This window comes from Haliotis cracherodii, unplaced genomic scaffold (genome assembly GCF_022045235.1).
Source record: "Haliotis cracherodii isolate W230 unplaced genomic scaffold, xgHalCrac1.p SCAF_10, whole genome shotgun sequence".
Taxonomy (NCBI): Eukaryota; Metazoa; Mollusca; class Gastropoda; order Lepetellida; family Haliotidae; genus Haliotis; species Haliotis cracherodii.
Genome location: NW_027266265.1, coordinates 32,547,427 through 32,572,084, shown reverse-complemented (window position 1 = coordinate 32,572,084; position 24,658 = coordinate 32,547,427). Strand labels below are relative to the sequence as shown.

At 38.4% G+C, this 24,658-nt stretch overlaps 1 protein-coding gene across 2 annotated transcripts in view; it reads right to left on the bottom strand.

Moving 5' to 3' along the window:
- Positions 1 to 24,658, bottom strand: part of LOC139454315 (retroviral integration site protein Fli-1 homolog) — a 52,442-nt gene that overhangs the window by 14,093 nt on the left and 13,691 nt on the right. The window contains exons 3-4 of one of the 2 annotated variants that reach the window (XM_071235944.1): positions 14,472 to 14,675; positions 12,543 to 12,680 (exon numbers count right to left, since the gene is read on the bottom strand). In XM_071235944.1, the coding sequence (XP_071092045.1) occupies positions 12,543 to 12,680; positions 14,472 to 14,675 (342 nt within the window). The remainder of the gene's footprint in view (positions 1 to 12,542; positions 12,681 to 14,471; positions 14,676 to 24,658) is intronic. The other variant, XM_071235945.1, reaches the window with a different exon arrangement.

Here is a 24,658-nt window from a genome sequence, read left to right as displayed (position 1 = left end):
TGGAGAAGTTTCAATATTTACTGTATTTCCTGGTATTTGAACGCGCAAGAAATGCTTTTAACCGGGATGTTTACACACCTTTTGAAACTCAGGAAAATGAAATTGCCGGTTCGTTTCCTAAACGTTCAGTGTCGTAATTACGAAAAGCGTTTACTAAGCGGTGCTGTTTGATAAATGAGCGAGAGTGTTGTTCAAACTATCATTTTACGCCTCAGCTCTTCAACAGCAGTGATTGTGTCAAAATTTATTGCCCAGGCAGTCTGGCATACGATGCCTCAATCGACACCATAAATGCGTTTGTGATCAGATTTGCCTCGGCCGAAAGGCCGTAATGACATTTTTAAATGTGTTAGCTTTGTGAAATTTGACATTTTCATTTTTTGTACCTGGATTATTTTAGCAGTAAATTGTGCAGTTATCATTTCCGAGTGAGTTATGACATCATTCTGATGCAAATGTTGACTTTCCGGGTATGATATTGAGACGACCGCTCCCTGGGATGCCGGTAGATCGAAGAACGGTAATGGCATAACGCAGTAGACTGGCACAATGAGACAGTTCCGTGCTATGCTGCCACTTAGGAAATATGTATACTGTATACATTATCGTTATATGTTAGAGGAATATTTATCCTATTATTTTGATCACTAATCGAACATACACTTAAACTAACTTCAACTTTGTTAAACTACCAGTGTTGAATTTTCATTTACGTAAGTTACATTATATTCACAAGACAGTTGGGGTGTGTAGGATGGTTTAGTCAGCTAATTAGAAGTGTGTGAACATACATTTCGTGATGAGGATGCGAATACGAGCACTTTGTTAGAAATGTTACTTAAAGTACGCCCATATACTTTCATTCAAATGTATTAACTAGTTCCACACAATATGAAAACACTTTACTCTTATTATAAATTAATAAAACTGAAGACACAGTTGATATATCGGTAAACTTTTTCTCAAATACCTTATATCATCACTAAATGATAGCGATTAACTTTGTATTCATTTGAATATTGTATTAATTTTTTAACGTACAACTACTATTGAATGAGAACACCTGGTGCCATCACTATTTAATAGTGATTCATAAACACATCCTTTTTATGATATAGTGAGAATCGTACAACTGAATCGTACAACTGAATCGTACAACGGATGATTACCGAAATGAATTTTTTTCGCTATTTCGTCTCATCATAGAATTCAGTAGTGTTCATCACTTGCTTGATAAAGGTACTAGGACCTTGATGGAACGAAATTATATCGTTCATGAAAGTAACAAACACTTATAACTTTCTGGGTAACAATCTATATTTACAATTGATCTTTGATTCTGTTTTAATAACATTAACTCAAGGTAATTATCATAAATCAGGAAATGAAAATTACCAGTTTGCTTACAATTCAGGGTATTGTCCTCGACAGATAACATATTCATGGGGCTCCGAGTTCGAGAATGAATCCAGTTTGGGAGAGAGGTCATTTTAAAAAATGAGAAGTACAAATTTGCTGAGAGTAAAAATAATGATATATCTCGGGATTCATCGTTTTCTGTGCACTCATGGCATCCACGGAAACACTAACCCAATCCAAACCCCAAACAAACCGCCTAATCTATATTAATCTTAATGACTGGTACATTCATTAATCAAACAAATACGACTGCAAAAAAAGAATACATGTTAGATCGACCAGATTGTTATCGAAAACCTAGAAACCATGAGATAAGGAACGTCCTGTCGATCTGTTCCATTACAAGACCAGCACCGAGGTCTGAGACTGGCACCATCAAGTCAGTGGTGCCAGTAAACGGTTTCGACTACACGGTGAGGCGTCGTTGCTCGACCACCAGCGATCCCAAACCTCGCCAGTGTTTACGTGAGATCCAGCTGCACAATGGTGCTATTCAACCACTTGCCGTCATGCGATCATTTCACCAACAGTAAACATCCACACCAATTACCCAATCCTACAGAAGCAATACCTGCTGTTTAAGCAACTTCCGAAACAGTAAGTAACCGGTAGTTTACAACGGCAATGTGTGCAAGGGCGGCACACATCAAGAGATGTTAACTACCTATGATTAAGGCTGGCCGAGGCCTAAGTAAGTGATTATACCTCAAGTGCTAACACCATCGTAAGACCACACGCTGTTACGGAACATGCAACAATGAGAAGCCCGATGCCGTAGCGTCCACGCTGGCCACAAAGTAGGGGGTAATGAAGACACAATGAGGGGACATAGCTATTAAAGGTGATGCTTGTAACGACTTCACGTTAGCAGGATCCGGGCTCATTCAATCGTCACACCTGCTTCGATGTTTACTGTTTAGCAATGCACAGTGGTCATATAGATGCTATAACGTTAAATTTCACTTACTGAAAAAAAACTAGTTTAGACCGTTTAGCGATAGTCTTTTCTTTAAATTTTTTTTTTCTTTTATAAAATATCATAAATAGTTGTTTTCGTATGTCATTAAGCCACTGAAACACGTAGGCATTGATTGTAAAATAAATTTTATGCTTAAATGCACACAATCGTTCTGAGGTATTTTTTCCTGTTTACCCAATACGCAGTGCAAAAATAGAGAGGGCGTGGGCGTATTGTTAACATTAACGGATGTAAGTACATTGTAAGGATGAAACAACATGTACATATTGACGTCATTATAATTTTTTAAATAAAAATTTATATATTCTTTCAGAAATGAACCGAAATTTGTTCATACACACAGAATCTGTGTCTGAAATTCAGTATATATGGTTGGTACCTTATCCAGACTTTAACCTATCAAATTCATGACCTTTAATATATGACCAGATGTCATCACTGTCTTTCCATTCAAATAATTGTCATCACTAGTTTGCCAATCCCGCCCAATGGAATCGGAAGATAATCGAGACTTCTCTTTGGCGTTGACGTTAGCTCTCTCCCACACATGTTAAAACGTGGTATTTTAAACGGACGGGTGTTACAGACATGTATAGGTATAATCCCTTTAATGTAACTATCTTTTCCTGAATAAAAGTATTGTTTAAATCATCAGATTCAGTATAAATGTACTTTAAACTGTCCAAAGAATGACGATAAGTGTTTGGTGCCTGAGGTGGATCTGTGGTTTCCACCTGTTTATTGATATATGAGGAACAGCTGCATATTCTGAGTTTTATGCTTTTAACTAATAACCAGAAATGTACAGATGAAACGTTTATTTTACATGGTGTTGAAGTCTGTCAACGTATTTCACTGAGATGCAAGCCGGTTCAATATAAATTCTTGAGTGAGTGGGTAACATGAGGCTTATCCCGCTCTCAGCAATATTCCAGTTGTATGACCTGTGGAGGACACCTAATATAGGTTTCGCACATTCGACGCGACATCCAAATGCTTCAACCATTAGACTACCCCAATGACCCGTATATAATGTCATATGTATATAAACTTACCAACTCATACACTTTGTACATATGAAAGTAATGTCTTTTAATGTAGCCCCTCATAACTGAATCTTGAAGACTTTTCCAAATTTGACACATCAATGGTGTCGGATTCAATTTTTAACATGTTTTCCTTGTTACTCAGTATCATCATTGTTTAATAGTTATTATGATGAACAGTTTAAAATAAAAAATGCAGCAAAGAGGGTTTGGATGATCCTGGTACAAACCAAGCTGGTCAGACTTATCAGCTCAGGACCCTTGCCCCCTCTACACGCAGCCCAGGCAGCGAATGGGACTTCTGTCAGGAAGCGCTGCCTAATTAAACCCACCAAGAACTTTTCGGAGAATGTGAAGACTGACAAACACTGCAGCCTTCTGCATTACCCAGACGCGAAGACGGTAATAAAATGATCGAGCTACACCATCATGTCGCTTTAGATACTGTGTTTTTCATTTCATAATCTATATTTCATATTCACATTTTGATGCAAAGTCACACATCGACGGTTTCGAGTGGGAAGTGACTGGTCTTGAACAACACACAAAAAGCCTTTTGTGTCACTTTTCAGACCATCCTTGCCTCATTTAAGAAAACTGTGGAATGCCTTGTCTTCATCATGAGTCTTGACATGCTTGATAAGAGGATCATCAGACAAATAAATGTGTGCAAAAGTGCACAATACAGTTCTATCATGAAGAGCCTCCGCGTTAATCAAATCACGCCCTCCCATCATTATTATCATTATCATTATTATTATTAACGAGCATATGTAATGATATAATTGTCCTATACATTTATGTGTTATGGTGAGACCAAAATATATCTTCTGTCTGAGCACAAAGATAGTGTTCTTCAAGGGCAATAATGTTTAAATTGTGACAATAAAACTATTCAGAATTCAGATTCAGAAATATCCCATTCAGCCCCAAATCAGAAAACACGTCAGCTTACATATCTGCTCATGTAAATATTCTTCAAACTTAGTATTTCTGCACACAGATAAAAAAAGCGACAAAATCATTTCCACAATCATAAGAAATATCTTCTAAAAGCAGAGTCTGTTTCCGATTCCAACTACACCATGAGCACGTGTTGACTATCAAATAGTGATGCCACCGTGTGGTAGGTGCACCTTGAAACATCTATACAAACTAAATCCAGATTCCCATATGTGATTAATCAAATTGGAAGCAAAGCACTATCAGGAGTGAGTGAGTGAGTATGGTTTTACGCCGCGTTTAGCAATATTCCAGCAATATCACGGCGGGGGACACCAGAAATGGGCTTCACACATTGTACCCATGTCGGGAATAGAACCCAGGTCTTCGGCGTGACGAGCGAACGTTTTAACCAGTAGGCTACCCGACCGCCCCAGCACTACCAGGAAGGAACGACCGAAGACTCATCACCTTCTTTGAGAGGCATTTGGAAGTGGGAGTACTAAGTAAGGATAAGATATATGGATGTACAACTTCTATATTGGGAGTGACGTTTTGGTGTAGGTTCTAACACCGATATCCAGCAAGTTATCACAAGTCACTTCTAATTGTAATAAATAAGTTAACTTCATTAACAGGCGTTTGGAAGTTGGTAGGATGACCAAGGGAGATAAATCTGTGGATTTACTACTTCTTTGTCACATCGCTTGCTTGATGTCGGTGTTAGTATATGCAATGGGTGAGTGAGTGAGTTGGGTTTCACGTTGGTGAAATCCACGAGCACGGGTATGGTTCTGACAAACCTAGAAACATAACTGGGGCGAACCGGGATTCGAACCCCAATCATAGGTTTCTGGCGTGACCAAGGGACGCAACTCTGCACAGCGAATCGCGGCGCCTTAGACGACTGGGCCACCCGTGCCCCCGTATATGCAATGGAATTACACATAGCAATAAAGAAGTTGAAAATCCATAGAACTATCTCCCTTGTTCAACAGAGACGTTGTTCATCCATATATCTTATCCTTACTTGGATTAACCACCGCCTCGTTCAAGGTTCCACAACCAAGCAATGCATGTCCTGCTTCTTGGGCAACCGCTGATATAACTCAAGCTAGGGCCTTGACCTCTCTCCACCCACATGGACTACATACACGCAGTTGTCATTCAATATCTGCTACATATTAGCATACTTGGGAATACAAATGTGGCATGTGTTTGTTCCCAGGGGTCGCTGCGACTGATACAGGTGTTAGGTATACGGCGTCATCATTTTCTCAAGCATTAGCATGCACGTTTGCAATTACAAATGTATATCAGCAAATTGAACAAAAATGTGACCCGTTTAAATTTTCTTGCATTTTTCTACAGGGCAATAAACCTTAAAATCAAATCACACTACTTGTGATGCAAATATATACTAGTATATAAGGATAAATGTAGTTAACAGAATTTCGAATAATATGTTATATGTTTTACCTTCCCTTTGTGATTTCAAAATTAACATCGCTTTTAGTTTCAACAAAATTAGTATATACGGTATGGTGTCACTGGAGTGTCTGGGCCATCTCTTGATTGTCTGGTTTGTGTTCGAGCTGCTGACGATTGGCAGTAGTACTGCTGCGCGGCGTCAGGCAACATAATACAGATTGCAGATTCTGTGCGTGGCTGGTGCTACCGGTAGAGCAGGATATACTTACCCTTTTCGCTAACACCTGATGTCGTCATTGATTTTTCAGTGTTCCATTCATATGATTTTCACCATTATTACACCCAATGGAATCTATTTCAGCGGATCATCGAGACCGATTATCCGATTGTCGGCGTTTTATATATATTTTGGGGAAAGGATTTTGGGTAGACACAGTAGCAGGAAATCTGTGAAATTTATAAAAGGGGAATAGGAAATATGGCACTATCATTCATTTTGTGAAACTATCATACTACACAACGTCGACGACCTAGGGAGGGGCATAGTGTATTTCCACATAAGAGAGAGAGTGAAAGAAAAAATGAAAGAAAGATGGGATGAGAAAGATAAAGAGAGGAAGGGTTGATATATTTAGAACAATTTATCAGTTAGTATATTTCTCACGTATAGCATTTTCTTAATCCGACCTAAGATGCTAAAAAGTATAAAGGCGAATTTAACGAAGATGTTTATTTGAAATCGATGGCCTTTGAAACTATGATGTGTCAATAACTGAATGAAAAGAGTGAGTGAGTTAGGCTTTAAGCTGCTTTGAACATGTAATGTTTGTGATAACCCAGTATTATATGGCATTAATCTTCCTCAAATATATGACCTCTTTATGAAATCACTTCCTAGCATCCCCTTCCCTTCTAAGCATTGTTCGCAAAATCTTCATAAAGTTACCTAGGCCCACTCGTTATATCTTCAATGTCAGGATTGATAAAAACGACAATTCCGTTGTCCCGTGCACCTTCACACACATTGTCTCTTTTCATTTCCGTGTATCAGTTTCTCATTCCGCCAGACACTGGAAGCACCATCTTGGTTTGAGGAAGTTTGTTAAGGATGTTCTTCCGCTTTTTTGTCAGCTAATTGTTTTGTTGTTGTCTTTTTATATATTCCTTCTAGAGCGTGTGTCACAACTTGGACTGCCCCCACATCCTTGTATTCCGTGAAGATCAGAACAGTTTAATTTAGGAAGTAACTTTACTTGAGTCTAATTCAGAGAAATGTTTTGATTCGATGGGGATACACTCTCTTGAAACCTAATGCACATAGTTCAGGGTTTCAAATTCTGCATCTAGAGCGATCAATTCTGTGTTTGATTGTTTGTGTTTTTGTTTATTTGTTTGTTTGTTGTCTCCCGCTGCACACAAACATAATCCAGCTATACGACTGCAGCCCATAAATGTCGATTCTGGGCGAGACAATCCAGCGATTGACAATATGATGTTTGTTTATTTGTTTGTTGTTCAACGCCGCACTCAGCAATATTCCAACTATATTATGGCCGTCGGCAAATAATAGAGTCTGGACCAGACAATCAAGTGATTAGCATCATGAGCATCTATCCGGGTTAGAATAGGTCTTCAGCAACCCATGCTTGGCGTAGCAGGCGAATAACGGGATCGTGTAGTCAGGCTCGCTGACTACTTGGTTGCTCCATGTCATTGCATCCCAATTGCGTATTTCGATGTTCATGTCAATCACTTGATTGTGTTGTCCCAATTCTATTATTCACAGACCGCCGTTATATAGCTGGCATATTCATGAGAGTGGCGTTAAACAACAAAGAAACAAACAAACAATACTGAATCTGACCAATTATATTACGTGTTTTTTTTGTGTGTTTTTTGTTGTTGTTGTTTTGTTTTGTTTTGTTTTGTTTGTTGTTGTTTTTTTGTTGTTGTTTTTGGGTTTTTTGGGTTTTTTGGGGGGGTCAGGGGAGGGGTTTGTGCTACGCGATGTTTTGCTGACCTTTATTGTCATGCGTTGGCAGCTTTCACATGAGGTTAAACTACCTTGTGTCGTTATATGGCAGACACTCGTTTCTTAACCTGAGAGAAAAAACACTCTTTACAAAAGGCCCGGAAGTTCACACACAAAAAACATAGGTCTGAATGACCGCCGGAGTAGGGAATTAAGTGCTTAAACAACTCAAGAACGTCATTACCAACTGTAGGAGCCAAATACTGCAAGCGTTTGCGCGTCAGGCCGCAGATTGGGTTTGCATTCCTCTTTGGTTCTATTTGTGAAACCCATGTTTGTTTTCTACGTCGTGATATTGATACAACATTGCGTATACTTGAGTCAAACCTCGTTTCCATGTGAACACGCGTACACAATGACCACCTGTTATCTCCATGCCCAAGAGTTATTGAACGGGTGTACTCACATCCGACTGTGGCGTTGCTGGTAAGAGAGTACTCGTGTCGCAATATTATAGTGAGTGAGTAAGTGAGTTGGGTTTTTCGCCGCTTTTAACAGTATTCCAGTTATATCACGGCGTGTCAGCTTAATGTGGGAGGAAAGCCCGAAGTGATGCAGGTCTCAGACGTTTACCGCTTCGGTGAAACCCACGAGCACGGGTATGGTGCTGACAAACCTAGAAACATAATCGGGGCGAACCGGGATTCGAACCCACCATCATAGGTTTCTGGCGTGCCCAAGGGACGCAACTCTGCACAGCGAATCGCGACGCCTTAGACGACTGGGCCACCCGTGCCCCCCGCAATATTATAGAGGAGAGACTACAACAGATTAGGTGACTGAATGTCACAGCTGAATCACGACGATGTTTAAATAAAAGCGACAAAACCTTTCAATAATCATAAATAAAAGTGACAAAACTTGTTCAAAGGACATCTCTGCTGAAACCAGGGTCCATTCCGACCATAGCAAAGTACGTGTTCATGTGTTAAAGAATCACTTTTGAGTACGAGTCGTATAATGCTCTTTGAAACCTTCGTGGACAGAGCATGTTTCATTGTACCTCAAGCGTCGTATGATGTAGAAACAGAGTGGTGGAAGTGCTGGAATATTGCTTGATTATCTGACTATTGGAAAGAACTGTATATCAAGTAAAGGTATGGACGAGGTAAACCATGGTATGGTAGCGTGGTTAGCGACCCACGCATTCGCGGTTTGGTGACATGCATTCAATTTGGTCACACTGACCCAACGATCCCAATTGTTGCAGGCTCTTATGACAACGAGGACTTATTCTGCTCCGATATCATAAAAGGTGCGAATATAAGGGAACCTATTTTCCACTGAAATCACAAATGGACAAATATACCGAGGGGGTATTCTGCTCGGAAATAATCAAGGGACAAATATACAGGTCTATTCTGCCGTGGAGTGAGTTCGGTTAAACGCCGCTTATATCACGGTGTGTCAGCTTAATGTGGTAGGAACCCCCGAAGTGATGCAGACGTTTACCACTTTGGTGAAACATACGAGCACGGGTATGGTGCTGACAAACCTAGAAACATAATCGGGGCGAAGTGAGATTCACACCCATCTGCCCCGGAATCACCAAGGGAAGAATATACTGAGACCAATTTCCTGAGGCAAGAGAGTTAACTGACTATAAAAGTCCAGTTTCAACCCTTGCCGAACTAGGCTGGAATTACTGGCCTTGATCGTAGTGCCACCCGTGGCTATTACGAGCTATGACCCTTCTATGCCTCTCCTCTGGACAGCTTGCATTTGCTTCAAACAAAATGGCAGCGCCCGGTCAAGACAATCTGATCGATAATCAAGATCTATATTGTGATAAAACGAGTCTTACATCGCGAAGTGCATATCTAATCGAAGTGACACCTTGATTAAAAATATAAAAAGATTTGGAAAATATCTGTTTACAGCGAGTTTCGGTGCACATGCTTTGCAAATCCTACAATCGACCGAAATCTGCATTACAGTTTACGAACCAGATTTCGATTTAGATGCGCGATTTTGATTGGACTATGCATAGACTCGTTAGTCCAGCCAAAATGCAATTCCACAATACCAGCCTGGTTCGGCAAGGTTGGAAACTGGACTTTTAAAGTCAGTTAACTCTCTTGCCTCGGGAAGATGACAGACGACCTATTCTGCCTCGAAATCACCGAGGGAGAAACTTACTGAGGACCTATTCTGCCCCACGAAAAACTTGAGGCGTCTCAACATTTCTAACTTAGTCTCCTTAGCGAGGGTGTACCATCTCTTTAAAAAGTCTCTTTTATCACACTCCTGTGAATATTGTCGAGTGGATGGATATGTTCACATGTAAATTGAAGATACATATTAGCAATGCTGAATCCACCTCGAAAGAATGTACATCACTCCCCCGCGTCCGCTCTCCAGGAGAGACTTTTGACCCATGTTAGTAAGCAGCCAGGGCCGACAAGTGTACCTAATTTGTCTGAGTCGAATAGTGGCAAATCGTAAAACAAAGGAAACCCATTAATACAAAATAATATTATCCATAGCAACTATCAGTGATGTATTTTGAGAGTTTTATTGCTGTAATCACCTACAATTACCAAACCAATCCCACGGCTCTTCTTAACGTAGTCTATCCTATCAGGTGAGGCGTGAGTTTAGAAGTTTGCAGCTTTACATTTTTTCTTCAATATCACGGAGAATGAACCCATGATGAATGGAATACACGCATGGTACTCATGCGTTTCAATTCAACTTCAGGCACTTGCCCCCTGAACACGCAGCCCAGACAGCGAATAGGACTTCTCCCAGGAAGCGCTGCCCAGTCGAACCCACCTAGAACTTATCGGAGAATGTGAAGACTCCCCAACACTGCAGCCTTCTGCATTACCCAGATTGTCAGAAGGGCTGTATTCCTGGTAGCAAACCTGTCAGTCAACAGATTGGAGGTACCAAACCTTAAGCACCGAGAATATTTCGAAAGCGAGGTCTGCATATTTGCCATGTTATTTCCTCAATCTTGTCAATCACATTAGTGTCAAAAGGTTCAAACAATTCAATGATATAAATGGTTTCATTGGATTTATCAAAAAGGACAAGATCAGGTTTGTTGGCCTGGATAGGTCTCAGGCTATATACGGGCCTATTCCAATGAACTTCGTCTTTATCATTTTCCATGACGCCCTTTACATATTCACTGTCGTACCATATTATGATTGTTATTTTATTATTATAACAATTATAAACCGTTAACAACAAGTCTAACATAGGACAGAAATCACACTTTCTCCCAAAGGACTTCATTTCTTTGGACAGGTATATAGTTAACTTATCCAAATACACGCCTTGCGTCAGACAGCGGTGATATTTGTCATCAACGTTAACGACAGCACATACAGGCGTCACATTTCTAGTGACAGCACTGATCATCAACTGTCAGATGTAGCGGGCAAATATTAAACTTCGTGTAATTATTTGATACAATCAGCGAAACGGTTCTGATAATGCAAACGTGACAACGGCAGATAAAACAGCCCAAGCTCGACCGATCATATAGCTGTCCTGTTTATTCATGTACAATGTATCTGACGCGACTTTGTTTATGAATTATCTCGCTTTGTGTGAATGCACGAACGTACACATTAAAGTACATGCCGCCATTTTCCCCGACACATCGTTATGGCAAACATTCAACCTAGGATTCCCTGTCATCACGATATAACCCAATATTTGCTCGAAAACACTGTCTGCTTTCTCCACTGAACTGGCTTAATGAAAACGTTTGTATACACTCATGAGATACTGTTGCATGGCTGTCATCTGTGTTGACAATGAAGCCCTTCCTCTAACATATCACCGCCATTGCACGCAAACGATTGAAGCGTGTGGTCCCTCGAGAGTTAGTCAAAGGGAGACAACTCTTGTAACATCTGTTCCCGCTGCTTCAGTAATTTCTGTCAGTTCGTTTTAACATTTAGAAATAAATACTTCAAAAGCATATGTGTTAATATTGACATAGAGTTAGCCTTATAGTTGGTGTATTTGATTGGTATAATGTGCTGTTAAACTGCAGTTTACATGCAACGAGACTAAACAAAAAAGAAAATCGTTTCGTTTCAGTTCCAAGTTTTGGTGATTTTATAACGCGCGTATAGACGTGAGTTTGCCCACGTTTGCCTATTTCAAACCATTCATAGGCTCCATTATTCATATAAATAGAATTATTTAAGAAGCTGCCTCATTCACTTCTCGGTACTGTTCTAATAGCATTTGGGGCGGTGGGGTAGCCAAGAGGATACGGCGTTGACTCGTCACGCCGAAGACCCAGGTTCGATTTCCCACATGGGTACAATGTGTGAAGTCCATGAAGTGATATTGCGGGAATATTGTTAAACATTAAGCCATACTCACACATTTACCCTAAGGTTATATATTAATATTAAAAGTGTACATTCGCTAGAAATATGCGACAATCAAGCAAGTGGTATTGTTGATTGCTTGACCGAAAATGAAGACATCAAGGACAGAGGAGTGTTGTTTCTCGCACAATAAAACCCTGCAGGGAGAATAAACCACTCGCGGCTACAGCCCTCATTGTTAATTCTTCCCGCAGTGTATTATTGTACGATACACAACACATCCTTGTCGTTTATTTCTTAAATACTCTTTCTTCCCGTTAACCAATGAAAGTACATGCTTCCCGTGGCTTGCGTCTGGGGCATGTGGTCGACTAACGCTATCAGATAGTTATTACCTGTCATTATCTCACCTGGAGGTTTGGGAGAACCGTAGACTGTCCCCCCACTGTTGTGCACGTAGCTAGCCCGCTGCATCCCTATGGGGCCGGGACAGGTCTCTGTCAGTTCTGGTGTCTGACGGGCGGGACTTGTTCCTGAAGGTTAGAGGTATGTTACTTGAGGTCATACAGACAAACTACCGGTATTACTCTATGTAATGGCCGCTCTTTCCTTTATATTCATATGTTTTTCCTTATTCTCATCTCACAAACTTGTATGACCATAACGGTCAGCTCATGGACCATTCTGACCATCTAACTGACTCTTCCGTGTTCATTATATCGACTACTATAATTCATTGAATTGTGCATGGATATGTGCATGTGAATTGTCTAACCTTTTCTTAAGTAGGCAATATGCATGTGCAACTTATTTGTCTAACCGTTTCTTAGGTTTGTGATATGCATGTGCAACTTATTTGTCTAACCGTTTCTTAGGTTTGTGATATGCATGTGCAACTTATTTGTCTAACCGTTTCTTAAGTTTGTGATATGCATGTGCAACTTATTTGTCTAACCTTTTCTTAAGTTTGTGATATGCATGTGCAACTTATTTGTCTAACCGTTTCTTAGGTTTGTGATATGCATGTGCAACTTATTTGTCTAACCGTTTCTTAGGTTTGTGATATGCATGTGCAACTTATTTGTCTAACCGTTTCTTAGGTTTGTGATATGCATGTGCAACTTATTTGTCTAACCTTTTCTTAAGTTTGTGATATGCATGTGCAACTTATTTGTCTAACCTTTTCTTAAGTTTGTTATATGCATGTGCAACTTATTTGTCTAACCGTTTCTTAGGTTTGTGATATGCATGTGCAACTTATTTGTCTAACCGTTTCTTAGGTTTGTGATATGCATGTGCAACTTATTTGTCTAACCGTTTCTTAGGTTTGTGATATGCATGTGCAACTTATTTGTCTAACCGTTTCTTAGGTTTGTGATATGCATGTGCAACTTATTTGTCTAACCTTTTCTTAAGTTTGTGATATGCATGTGCAACCTATTTGTCTAACCTTTTTTTAAGTTTGTGATATGCATGTGCAACCTATTTGTAAGTACAAAGTTATGTCTGACCTTATCTGAGGTAGGATCATATAAGTACAACGTTGTCTCTAACCTTGTCTGAGGTAGGATCATGTAAGTACAACGTTATCTCTAACCTTGTCTGATGTAGGATCATATAAGTACAACGATATCTCTAACCTTGTCTGAGGTAGGATCATATAAGTACAGTGCTATCTCTAACCTTGTCTGATGTAGGATCATATAAGTACAGTGCTATCTCTAACCTTGTCTGAGGTAGGATCATATAAGTACAGTGCTGTCTCTAACCTTGTCTGATGTAGGATCATATAAGTACAGTGCTATCTCTAACCTTGTCTCAGGTAGGGTCATGTAAGTACAACGTTATCTCTAACCTTGTCTGAGGTAGGATCATATAAGTACAGCGCTATCTCTAACCTTGTCTGAGGTAGGATCATTAAAGTACAAAGTTATCTCTAACCTTGTCTGAGGTAGGATCATGTAAGTACAACGATATCTCTAACCTTGTCTGAGGTAGGATCATGTAAGTACAACGCTATCTCTAACCTTGTCTGAGGTAGGCTCATGTAAGTACAAATCTCTAGACTTGTCTGAGGTAGGATCATGTAAGTGCAAATTTATCTCTAACCTTGTCTGAGGTAGGATCATGTAAGTACAAAGTTATCTCTAACCTTGTCTGAGGTAGGATCATGTACGTACAACGATATCTCTAATCGTGTCTGAGGTGGGATCATATAAGTACAGCGCTATCTCTAACCTTGTCTGAGGTAGGATCATGTAAGTACAGCATTATCTGTAACCCTGTCTGAGGTAGGATCATGTAATTACAAAGTTATGTCTTACCTTGTCTGAGGTAGGCTAGATGTCTGTACAGCATGTCTGCGTTGTGGGGCGACACCAAGCGACAAAGGTCGTCCCTGCTCATCCGACAGAGTTGTTGGCCGTCGATGTGTTGGAATTTGGAGTTGTCGACGTCACGGAGGCCGTACTCCTGGATAGCCCAGTCTAACCACTGTTGGACATGCACTTGTGACCACAAAGATACATCTGAAAGAAAATTAAACAATGAAAATATGAAACTTTATATATATAATAAACATTAAAATATATGCGCCTCTCCAAGATTATGCTTTCATCGATATTCTTAGTTATTCCTCTTGCTGTCACTGTGCTGGTACAAAAAAATGTTTCTTTGTTTTTTATTGCACTCAGCAATATTCCAGCTAAACAGCATATAAATAATCGAGACTTGACCAAATACTTGATTGATATTATGAGCAACGTACGATGCCCTCAGGTCTCCGAGTTTGACCACGAGATGAATAAAGTCCTACGATAGGCATACGTTGCTGAAGGCCTATTCTAGCCAGCAAATTCCTCGCGAGAGTAAAGCACTGTCATTGCATTCCAGTTCGAATGTTTTAACCTACGGTAGACTTTTGATTTATTATACATTTTTGGTCGAATAAAAATATATCTTTCAAGGTATAGGGACGGTGTATGTACGATAGATAGCTTCGTCATTAAAATTACCCGTTGCCATGGATATTTAAAACAGGTGATAGTATGTGACATATCGCCACGAACACATGACAAGTTTTAGAACGAGAGACAAACTTCAGCCTTATTGATTTATTTCTGGTAACTAATCTATTTATAAGTAAATTTAACTGGTATCACCTTTATGCTGCTACTTATACAACTGAAACTACCGGACACAGAAAGTATACACTTGAAAATTAACGTGATCAAGACGTTAATAGGTTGAAAACAGTCGCCGAAACATTGCAAGCGTAAATCCAAAATAACTAAGGTACCCGTATCAAACGCATCACTTTGAATAACCGTTTCCTGTCTGTGTAGCCACCATCAAACACGGGTGGATACTTTGAATTCGTTTTTCCGGTGGTATATTCAGAACTTTAATCGGGATTTTTTTACATCTTACACAGTGAGTAATGAGTAATGAGTCTCCAGTGCCGTTAGAGTATATTCACGAAATGTGTTAATAATGGCATCTGAACCAATTAAACCACTGGTTGATAACAGATAAACCTGTAGTTGATAGCAGATATACTACTGGTTCATAACAGAAGCCGTTGAGGAGAAGTGACCTCCAGTCAGCATTATCACACAGTTTAACATCCGACCCAACAAGCTTTAGGTACTGTGGACATACTTTACTTGGAAAAACATTGGGGGCATTTCGACAGCGTTTGACACACACTGGCTTTTCAGTCATTGTATTCCAACACGAAGCATGTACAATAGGCTTCCGAAAAGCGAAACAGCCATTCACTGTTCATATGATCAAAGTCAAAAGTTGGTTATGTTTTATTTGTGTTATTGTGTTCTATTAGTATGTTACTCAACATTTTTCTCTTTTTCAGCGAAGATAAATCGAGCTGACTATTGACTCCCATATGCATTCTAAAGATATTCAAAATGTTACATTCAAATTTCGTCTCAGTTGTGGTAAAATGTCTGGCTTGGTGCTTGGTTTGTTGTTTCCATAGTTAAAAAATAGTCTGTAAATCCATATAGTCATTATCATGATTATTACACGTTCTGATATAGTTAAGATTTCAGTAAAAATTCAAATAAAATATTTGATCTCTTTTACTCCTACGTTGCAGTGCACGTGCTCCGAACTAAACTCTACGTTTCCTTACAAGGAACTTGTAGATTAATCTGCCGAGGAACAGTGGACAACAATAAGCTCTGGTTTCAAGACACGACAAGAAGACAAGGGGGTATCAGCAGTTGTTTGCGCTTGGTCAGCAACAACATACTATTATGCAATAGAACAATTTAATTTATAAAAAGCGACAATTACCATTTCCATAATCAGAAGAAATCTCTACTAAAAGCAGAGTTCAGGGTGTTATTCCGACAAAATCATAAGCATGTGTTTATGAATCACTATCAACTAGTGATGCTACCAGGTGTTCGCGTAAAGGTGGCACCCGTCATAAGCACATGCAAAGGCATGTCAATTGTTTACCTGAACAAAAAACACGGGCTCATTTGTTACACGTCAGAATGGGGAACTACATCATTTTTGTCACAGATTCGTCAAATTTGGAAATGTCCTCCACATGCCTACCATAAAGCCTTATGAAAGATGTGCTGAGGCTTTGAATGTTATAACCTTGATGAAACAACTTTTGAGCAATGACGCTCTTTGAAAGCTTCATAGAAAGAGCATGCTCGATTGTACCTCAAAAGTTGTGAAATATGGACACCAAAGGCTGGAGTGGCTGGAATATTCCTGGACATTAAGGGAAAATTGACTAAGAAAATCATATTCGGGAAGAGCTCTTCTATATATAAAGACCCTTCAAGTCGTGTGAATAAGAAGCTCCATATATCGATGCTCCATAAATTCTTCTTTAATATACTAGATTTCTGAAGACAAAAATGGCTGAAAATACTTTGCACTACTTGATAAAAGGGGCGGTTCACTGGAACACTATAATCATACGCGATTTCTAAATTTATTCATTAAAACCACGTCTTACACATTATTAACATTATTTCGATTATTTTAAGAACGACATCATATGATAAAGAGATTATTTCCCCCAAATACCGGCATATACAAGTTTTCTTTCTTATATGTGATATTTATGATACGGAAACACACTTTATTAATTCATTCATTCATTCATTCATTCATTTATTAGTGGTTAAGAAATTATGAAGAAACAAATTTATCATGCCAGTTTTGACATTTTATATGTACATATAAATTTGTTAAAAATTCATTCATACTGTAAAGCATATTATTACACTGGTATTCAAGTACTATAATGCTCTTGTATTCAAATCCAATACATAATCTTGAATTCAAATACAGCTGTTGTATTGAAGTACTACACATACTTCTGTAGTAAACCTGTTCAAATACTATACATACTCTGATATCCAAATAGTGCAATACTCCATTCCAATATAAACCATGTATGCAATTGAAATGTAGAACGCTAATTTGTATATACCATTTTCAATATAATGGATAAATGAATAAACACTGTCAATCATTTGATCATTAAACGATATAGTCACCCTTCTCTGCAAACAAAAACATTTAGTTTCAGTATGTATGAGTGACCACTTACTTTCGTTCATGTCAGTCTCCATAGAAGAATGCATTCAATGTCCACTGAAGATGACCCGCATCTTCCAATTACGTAGCTTGTGCTACCTGACATTCAACACCTGCCAGTCTTTCTAACCATTACATGTGACAGTTTGCCACGGCAACAGAGGTTTGTTGATAGCCCTTGTTACACTTTCTCACCACACCAAAACAACAAAATACATTACTAGCAGCAGCATGAAAAATAATAAACTTCCTCAAACGTAAATATGCGGTACACGTCCGGGACTCACTCTTGAATATCAAGTCCGGAATAGTCAAACAAAAGCGACAAAACCCTTTATATATCCCAAAGATTTCTCTGCTAAAGGCAAAGGCGAATGTAAGATTCCGATTGTATCATGAGTATTCGCTGTGAATCACTATCAAATAGTGATGACACCAGGTGTTCAAGAAAGGGTAATTCTCGGTGGCACCCGTCACAAACACATGCAAAGGCACATGCAACAGTAATAACATTTATAAAAATGTATTTCAATCCATAAAAAATGTTCCTTGTCCGTTACTAAAAGTCGTTTGAGATCTAGTCATGTTCAGAATTGAGTTTAACATAGAAAATAGTTATCATCTACACATCTACAAGCTCTAAACGTGTACATAACCAAAGCATGTTCAGAATATTTAGATTCAGGACTGGTATGTCTAGCAGTTTTCTTCAGAATAGTAGATTGTAGTGTGGCTCCGCGATGGTGTTGAAGGAATTAGCCAAAAGAAGTATAATAATAACAATACGAGAGCATCAACACCAGTGGCTTCAAAGTGGCTACAAATTCAATACGTTTCGTTTATAAATGACACGGCAGTTATAAACAGTGAGTGAGTATTGTGTTGTGCAATTTTTAGCAATACTCCAGCAATATCACAGCTGGAAACATCACAAATGGGTTTCACTCATAGTACCTGTTGTGCCGTTGATCCCGGAACTTAAACGTGAAGAGCGAACGCTTTAGTCAATAGGCTACCCAACCTCCTCCATAATCAAAGGAAAAGCAACAATCCTGTTCCAACATACACAACGGGATGTTAAACACAAAACCTAAACATGTTCCTTGCTATATTTCCGTAAGTTCGGACATTGTTGGCGGTTCGACCAGAATTAACACATCTACCCGAATTTGTATAATTTCTTCGCCATTATTAAAACTTTACAACAATATTACGACAGAGGACACTGACCGGTTGTCTCTCTCATTGTAGCATTGTGATGAATCTACCCCAATCTTCGGCATGACGCGCTGAAACTTTTACTACCAGGCTACCGCCCCTGGAAGGTTTAACGAATGCACGCACTCGCAAGTAATAATAGAAACCAAATTTAGTACTTTTCCCCTACTCTTTACAGTATTTCGATCAGACAGGGGAGTGTTCTTTGTGTGTGTGACTTGTGTTTTAAGCCGCAGTATAAAACAGTATATCACTTATAACACGTTGTAAGCTTGACGATAGAGGGAATTTGATGTTAATCACTTTATAAAACCAAAGAACGAGAATGTCGCTGACAATCAATGGCTAGTTGCAGGGCGAATTCAGGATTCGAACCCACGATCAAAGGACCATGGCGGGCCTAAAGAACGCAACTCTGCACCCATGTCCCAATGTTATTTTAAACTATTACATATAAAACTGTATGTAATATAGTATACTATAAATATTTAATTCCCGCACACCTGGTTTGTGGTTTCCATCTACGGCTAGGGAATGTTTCAAAAATAGCCAAATGCATATATGTTTGTACATCACATATAAAACATTTCGTAACATGGACACTCGTTTTGCTATTGGTGATGTGAAATTGGGTTGAACGTCGCGTCCAAGATTATTGCACTCATATAGCGACGTGCATGCACGTGTGTGTGTGTCACTGTTTATACTTGTCCGGACTTATGCCGATTTATAGTGCTAGCCTACTGAGATACCATGCCGTAGTTTAACATGAATATCCCACTCAGACACAGTATACCGAGCCGACCAGTCCTTGTTTTAGCCCCTTAATGCCGAGCATTGGGTACAATGTGTGAAGCCCATTTCTGGTGTCCCCGTCGTGATATTGCTGGAATATTGCTAAACGCGGAGTAAAACCATACTCACTCAGTCACTCACTATAGCAAATATTTTAGTATGATAACTAAGGATTGATAGACTAGTATTATGTCCAAGTTCATACCTATAATATATAACAGTGACGACCATATGTCTCCAGGGCGATCTCCCGTTCTACAAAAGGCATGAGACTCGAGTCGCGACAATGTGTTCGATTAGGCATCATCGAATGTCTATTGATGGATCCCTGAAACATTAACTCTCGCCTTCTATCAATTTCGGTGAGATTCAAAACATGAATCTAAACATTTTAAAGAAATATCATCACTTCTTTCCACGCAATCAATTTTGGAAATTATAAAAACTACCCATAATGAATTCTCTGGAAAGGCCTTATCTACGCGAAGAATATACAAAGTCATGATTAAAGTGTGTATTTATTTAAATGCACATCCTTCCTAAAATTGAAATGCACGTCCCATCTCAAATTATCATTTCTACGAAAAGCTGGTTCACCTTCATCCATTTGTTCCGTCATCATAAAGTGGTCACGTGATGAGGCACAGCGCGTGTGTCAGCACAGCCTCGATGTCACAGACTTCACTACTTATCAGAGTGAAGATCCTTTCTGTGTGTTTCCGGTCGTAATATTATCTTTCCTGTACAGCGGGATTATAAAGCCAAACAAAGGGAGGGTGGGCAGCTATAAGAAGCCTACAGGCTGACCGACATAAACCGAGCCCGTCAAACATCCTTCTTAATCTGGTTAGTTAATAACAAATCAAACGACCAAGGCATGGATCACTCTTTGTTTCTAATAACACTTAATCATGAGATTAACAGAGGTGTTAGATTGCATCCATTTCAGATAAAACACCATCGCCATGTCACCATCATATGACACAGACAGACATGTGTATTCCTATACTAGTACACACTCTAAGGCTAATGTGACAGTCATCGTGTTATTTATATCGTCTTGTTAGTTTCAGAAGAAACTATCTAAAAGATATGGTAAAATGTCTGGTAAAGGGAACACCATTAAATATTTTGGAGTTGGGGATTGGGAACAGGATATTTTAAGGTCACTATTGTAAAGCGAGCATTTGTTTGTGTTAAAAGTTGAAGCCGAACAATTTAAATTGTTTTCATAACATTTTTTTCAGGGCATCCAGCGTATCCAGCTAGCGATTTATTTTGGGGGTAAAACGTGAGTCAAATCCGTTCAGTAGAAGTGTGGAGTGAAAGTAAAACGAATTCCCCGTTCCCTCCCCCACCCCACTCTATCAGCCTCCCCGCAACAAGGCGATACATGTACCGTTACTCTCTCTAGCCCTTAGCGGGCACAATACATAGGCACAATCTGGCACCGATGGCGAACAACACGTGGTTATAATATCAGACCGTGACCTAATTGCAAATCTCCCAGCAACATGTTTTAGTAAATATACTCTTGTTTGATACTACCTCTTTAGAGTTAAATGGAGAGCCACTCTCACGGAATTGGGTCGCTAAAGAAGCAGAGTGTTGACTTAATAATTGAACCCTGCGCTAAAATATACACACACGTTTTACAGCTTTAAGGGTCAACTTTTCGGTCAATTTCCCATTCATGAAAATTTAAAACAATGTGATTCTGAGAAAACGTGAGTCATTCAGGCTTTGGCTATCCAGTCTGTTTGCGATATGAAATAGCAGCGCCTCACACACACACGTCAGTTGAACATCAAGAAGACGTATTTTTACATATTGTCATTTAGGTTCCTGCTTTAGTTTAACATAACGGTATACTATGTTTCTATATTGTTAAATACTTACTTGGGTTAGTTATCATAAATTAAACGATGTTTCTATATTGTTATATACGTACTTGGCCCAGTTATCATAAAATGTACGATGTTTCTGTATTGTTATATACGTACTTGGGTCAGTTATCATAAAATGTACGATGTTTCTATATTGTTATATACGTACTTGGCCCAGTTATCATAAAATGTACGATGTTTCTGTATTGTTATATACGTGCTTGGGTCAGTTATCATAAAATGTACGATGTTTCTGTATTGTTATATACGTGCTTGGGTCAGTTATCATAAAATGTACGATGTTTCTGTATTGTTATATACGTGCTTGGGTCAGTTATCATAAAATGTACGATGTTTCTGTATTGTTATATACGTGCTTGGGTCAGTTATCATAAAATGTACGATGTTTCTGTATTGTTATATACGTACTTGGGTCAGTTATCATAAAATGTACGATGTTTCTGTATTGTTATATACGTACTTGGGTCTGTTTAACATAAAATACACGATGTTTCTATATTATTATATGCGTGCTTGGTCGGTTTAAAATAAAGTATACTCTGTTTTCATTATATGCGAACTTGGATCAGTTTAACATAAAGATATACAATGTGTCTATATTTTCATATACGTACTTGGGTCGAATTAACATAAATTATACTATGTTCATATACTCTGTCTCTTAGGTTTAACAAAAAGGTGTATTTTATTTCTATATTTTCATAAACGTACTTAGGTCAGTTAAACATGAAGACGGAGTATTATTATATATTGTCACTTACGTACAGCGTTTTGTATAATTCCATATACGCATTTATATACGTGTATACTGGTATCCATTTTCCATATACGTACTTTTGTAAAAATATAGTCATAGTATTTTCTTTGTTGTCATATACCTACATGCTTCATCTTAGCACAAACATATTTTTAATATGTTGTCATGTTGTAAGTTCTGCAAAACTATATAGCATATTTTATTGTAAGTCATACACAGTACAAACTCCCATAACTGTAGCATAAAGATGTTGTGTTCTATAAATTGTCATATGATGTGAATATCTGAAATGCGCCAAATCCATTAAAAGTGATACATCGTGCATCAATGGGTCAGTGTGGACTCGATTTTCATTCTCAGCTCCCTGGGGAGTATAACACCCAAGCTGCATGTGAGGCGGAGGTTAACACTCACATTACCATTTCATCCTACCGGGTACCCATTAACTGCTGGCTGAACAGCGTCAGTACCAATGTACTACATGTGCTTCAATATGGGGCAGGACCAAACCCCCAGAAACTCCCAGGAGTCTCATATACTTCCTTGAATCAGTTAAATATAAAAAAGTAATATGTATATATTGTCGACATATGCCTACTTGTTTTAGTTTAAGGTAAATCTATAGTATTTGTATAATATGTCACGCATTTTCATCAGTTTAACATAGGAATAGCCATGTACATCAGTTTAACAAATGTAAATTAATCAAAAGTTTTCACACGACGTGGGTACCGAATATGCTTGAATCACTATTTGATACTGATCCACCAACACCTGCTCATTATATAGTCGGAATCTTACAGTCGAGTCTGCTTTGCCAGAGTTTTCTTATGAATGTGGAAAGGTTTTGGTTGCTATTATTCAAACACCAAAACTAAAACCACAGAACGTTTCATGACAAAGGAGACAAAACAGGATTTCTAAAGTTTTTTGTGGCAGTAATTTAAATAAATCTGGAGCTGTTGGTGATGAATTGTATTATATTTTTAAATGTAGCTGTTTATTATTTAAAGGAATTGCAATAATACCTAATTACAGTGACAACCGTCCCAACTTTTACAAGCTCCATTATTAAATGCATATCTGATCATTTAAAATGATTATTATAACTTTGGAAATGACCTCCGCCATTAATTATGTAACTGAATAATGTATGTGGACAGCGTTACAGTTCCCACCATATCATTGCCTTGTGAGTTATGTTTATGTCTGTACTGTGTACTACAGAGGTTTCTGCTGAAACAATATATAAAAAACCATGTCACAAAGTTTACGGGTGCAATAGAACGGCCTCGAAATTTAAACATTTTGTTTTAAATTTAAAACTATAAAGATGGATAACGCCTACGTTTCTCTGTTGAAAGTCTGCTTAGGACACGGGCCTCATTAAGTATCATTACAATACGTCACGTGTAATTACGATATCCACGTAAAACGAAGCGCAATGGTTTAAACATGCTTCCGCTTTCACCTTTAAATAGGCATAGTTGTTTACGATGGAAGTAAAATATTCAACGTTCTGCATCCTTATTTTCTTAAAGGAGATGTAATGAAATATTGTTCACACGTGTTATGATATTTTTATAGTTTTATTATAAGAATAAACTATTCTAATGCAATGTCATGTATGCACTTGGTTCACGTTAAATTAAAGATCTGGTATTTCCACATGTTCATTTGGTTAAATACGTACTTGCTCAGTTTTATGTAAATTTGATGTATTTTATGTATCTAAATTAGCATACATATTTACATATGGTAAAATCGACAACCAATCAAACTATTGAAGAAACGACAACAATATTCACCGATCTCCCTTTTCAAAATTAATACAAGGATATATAATCAAACATCGTTCACAACAGAAATATAATTTGAATAAATTCATTTTTCCTTCCTCGTCCAAAGTGTACTTGATTGGGACATATTATTTCACACCATGCATAATGTAATAAAAAGGAATTCTGTGTTGTCATGGCCCCAATATAATCTCTTTGGGTCAGTCATATTGTTTATTTTGCAACCATATTTTTTTTAAAAACACATGCTACGAGAATATCTTAAAAACATAATCTTGCTTCATTTTTTTCACAAATTAATAACAAATATCCACAAAAAAAATGTGATTTGGTCCGAAAGGACACAAATGATTAAATGTTGGAAAGAAATAGGCGAAACAGGAATAACACGACCGACGATTAAAGTGTAAAACATACAGAATGACATCAATGTTCAAAATTGATAG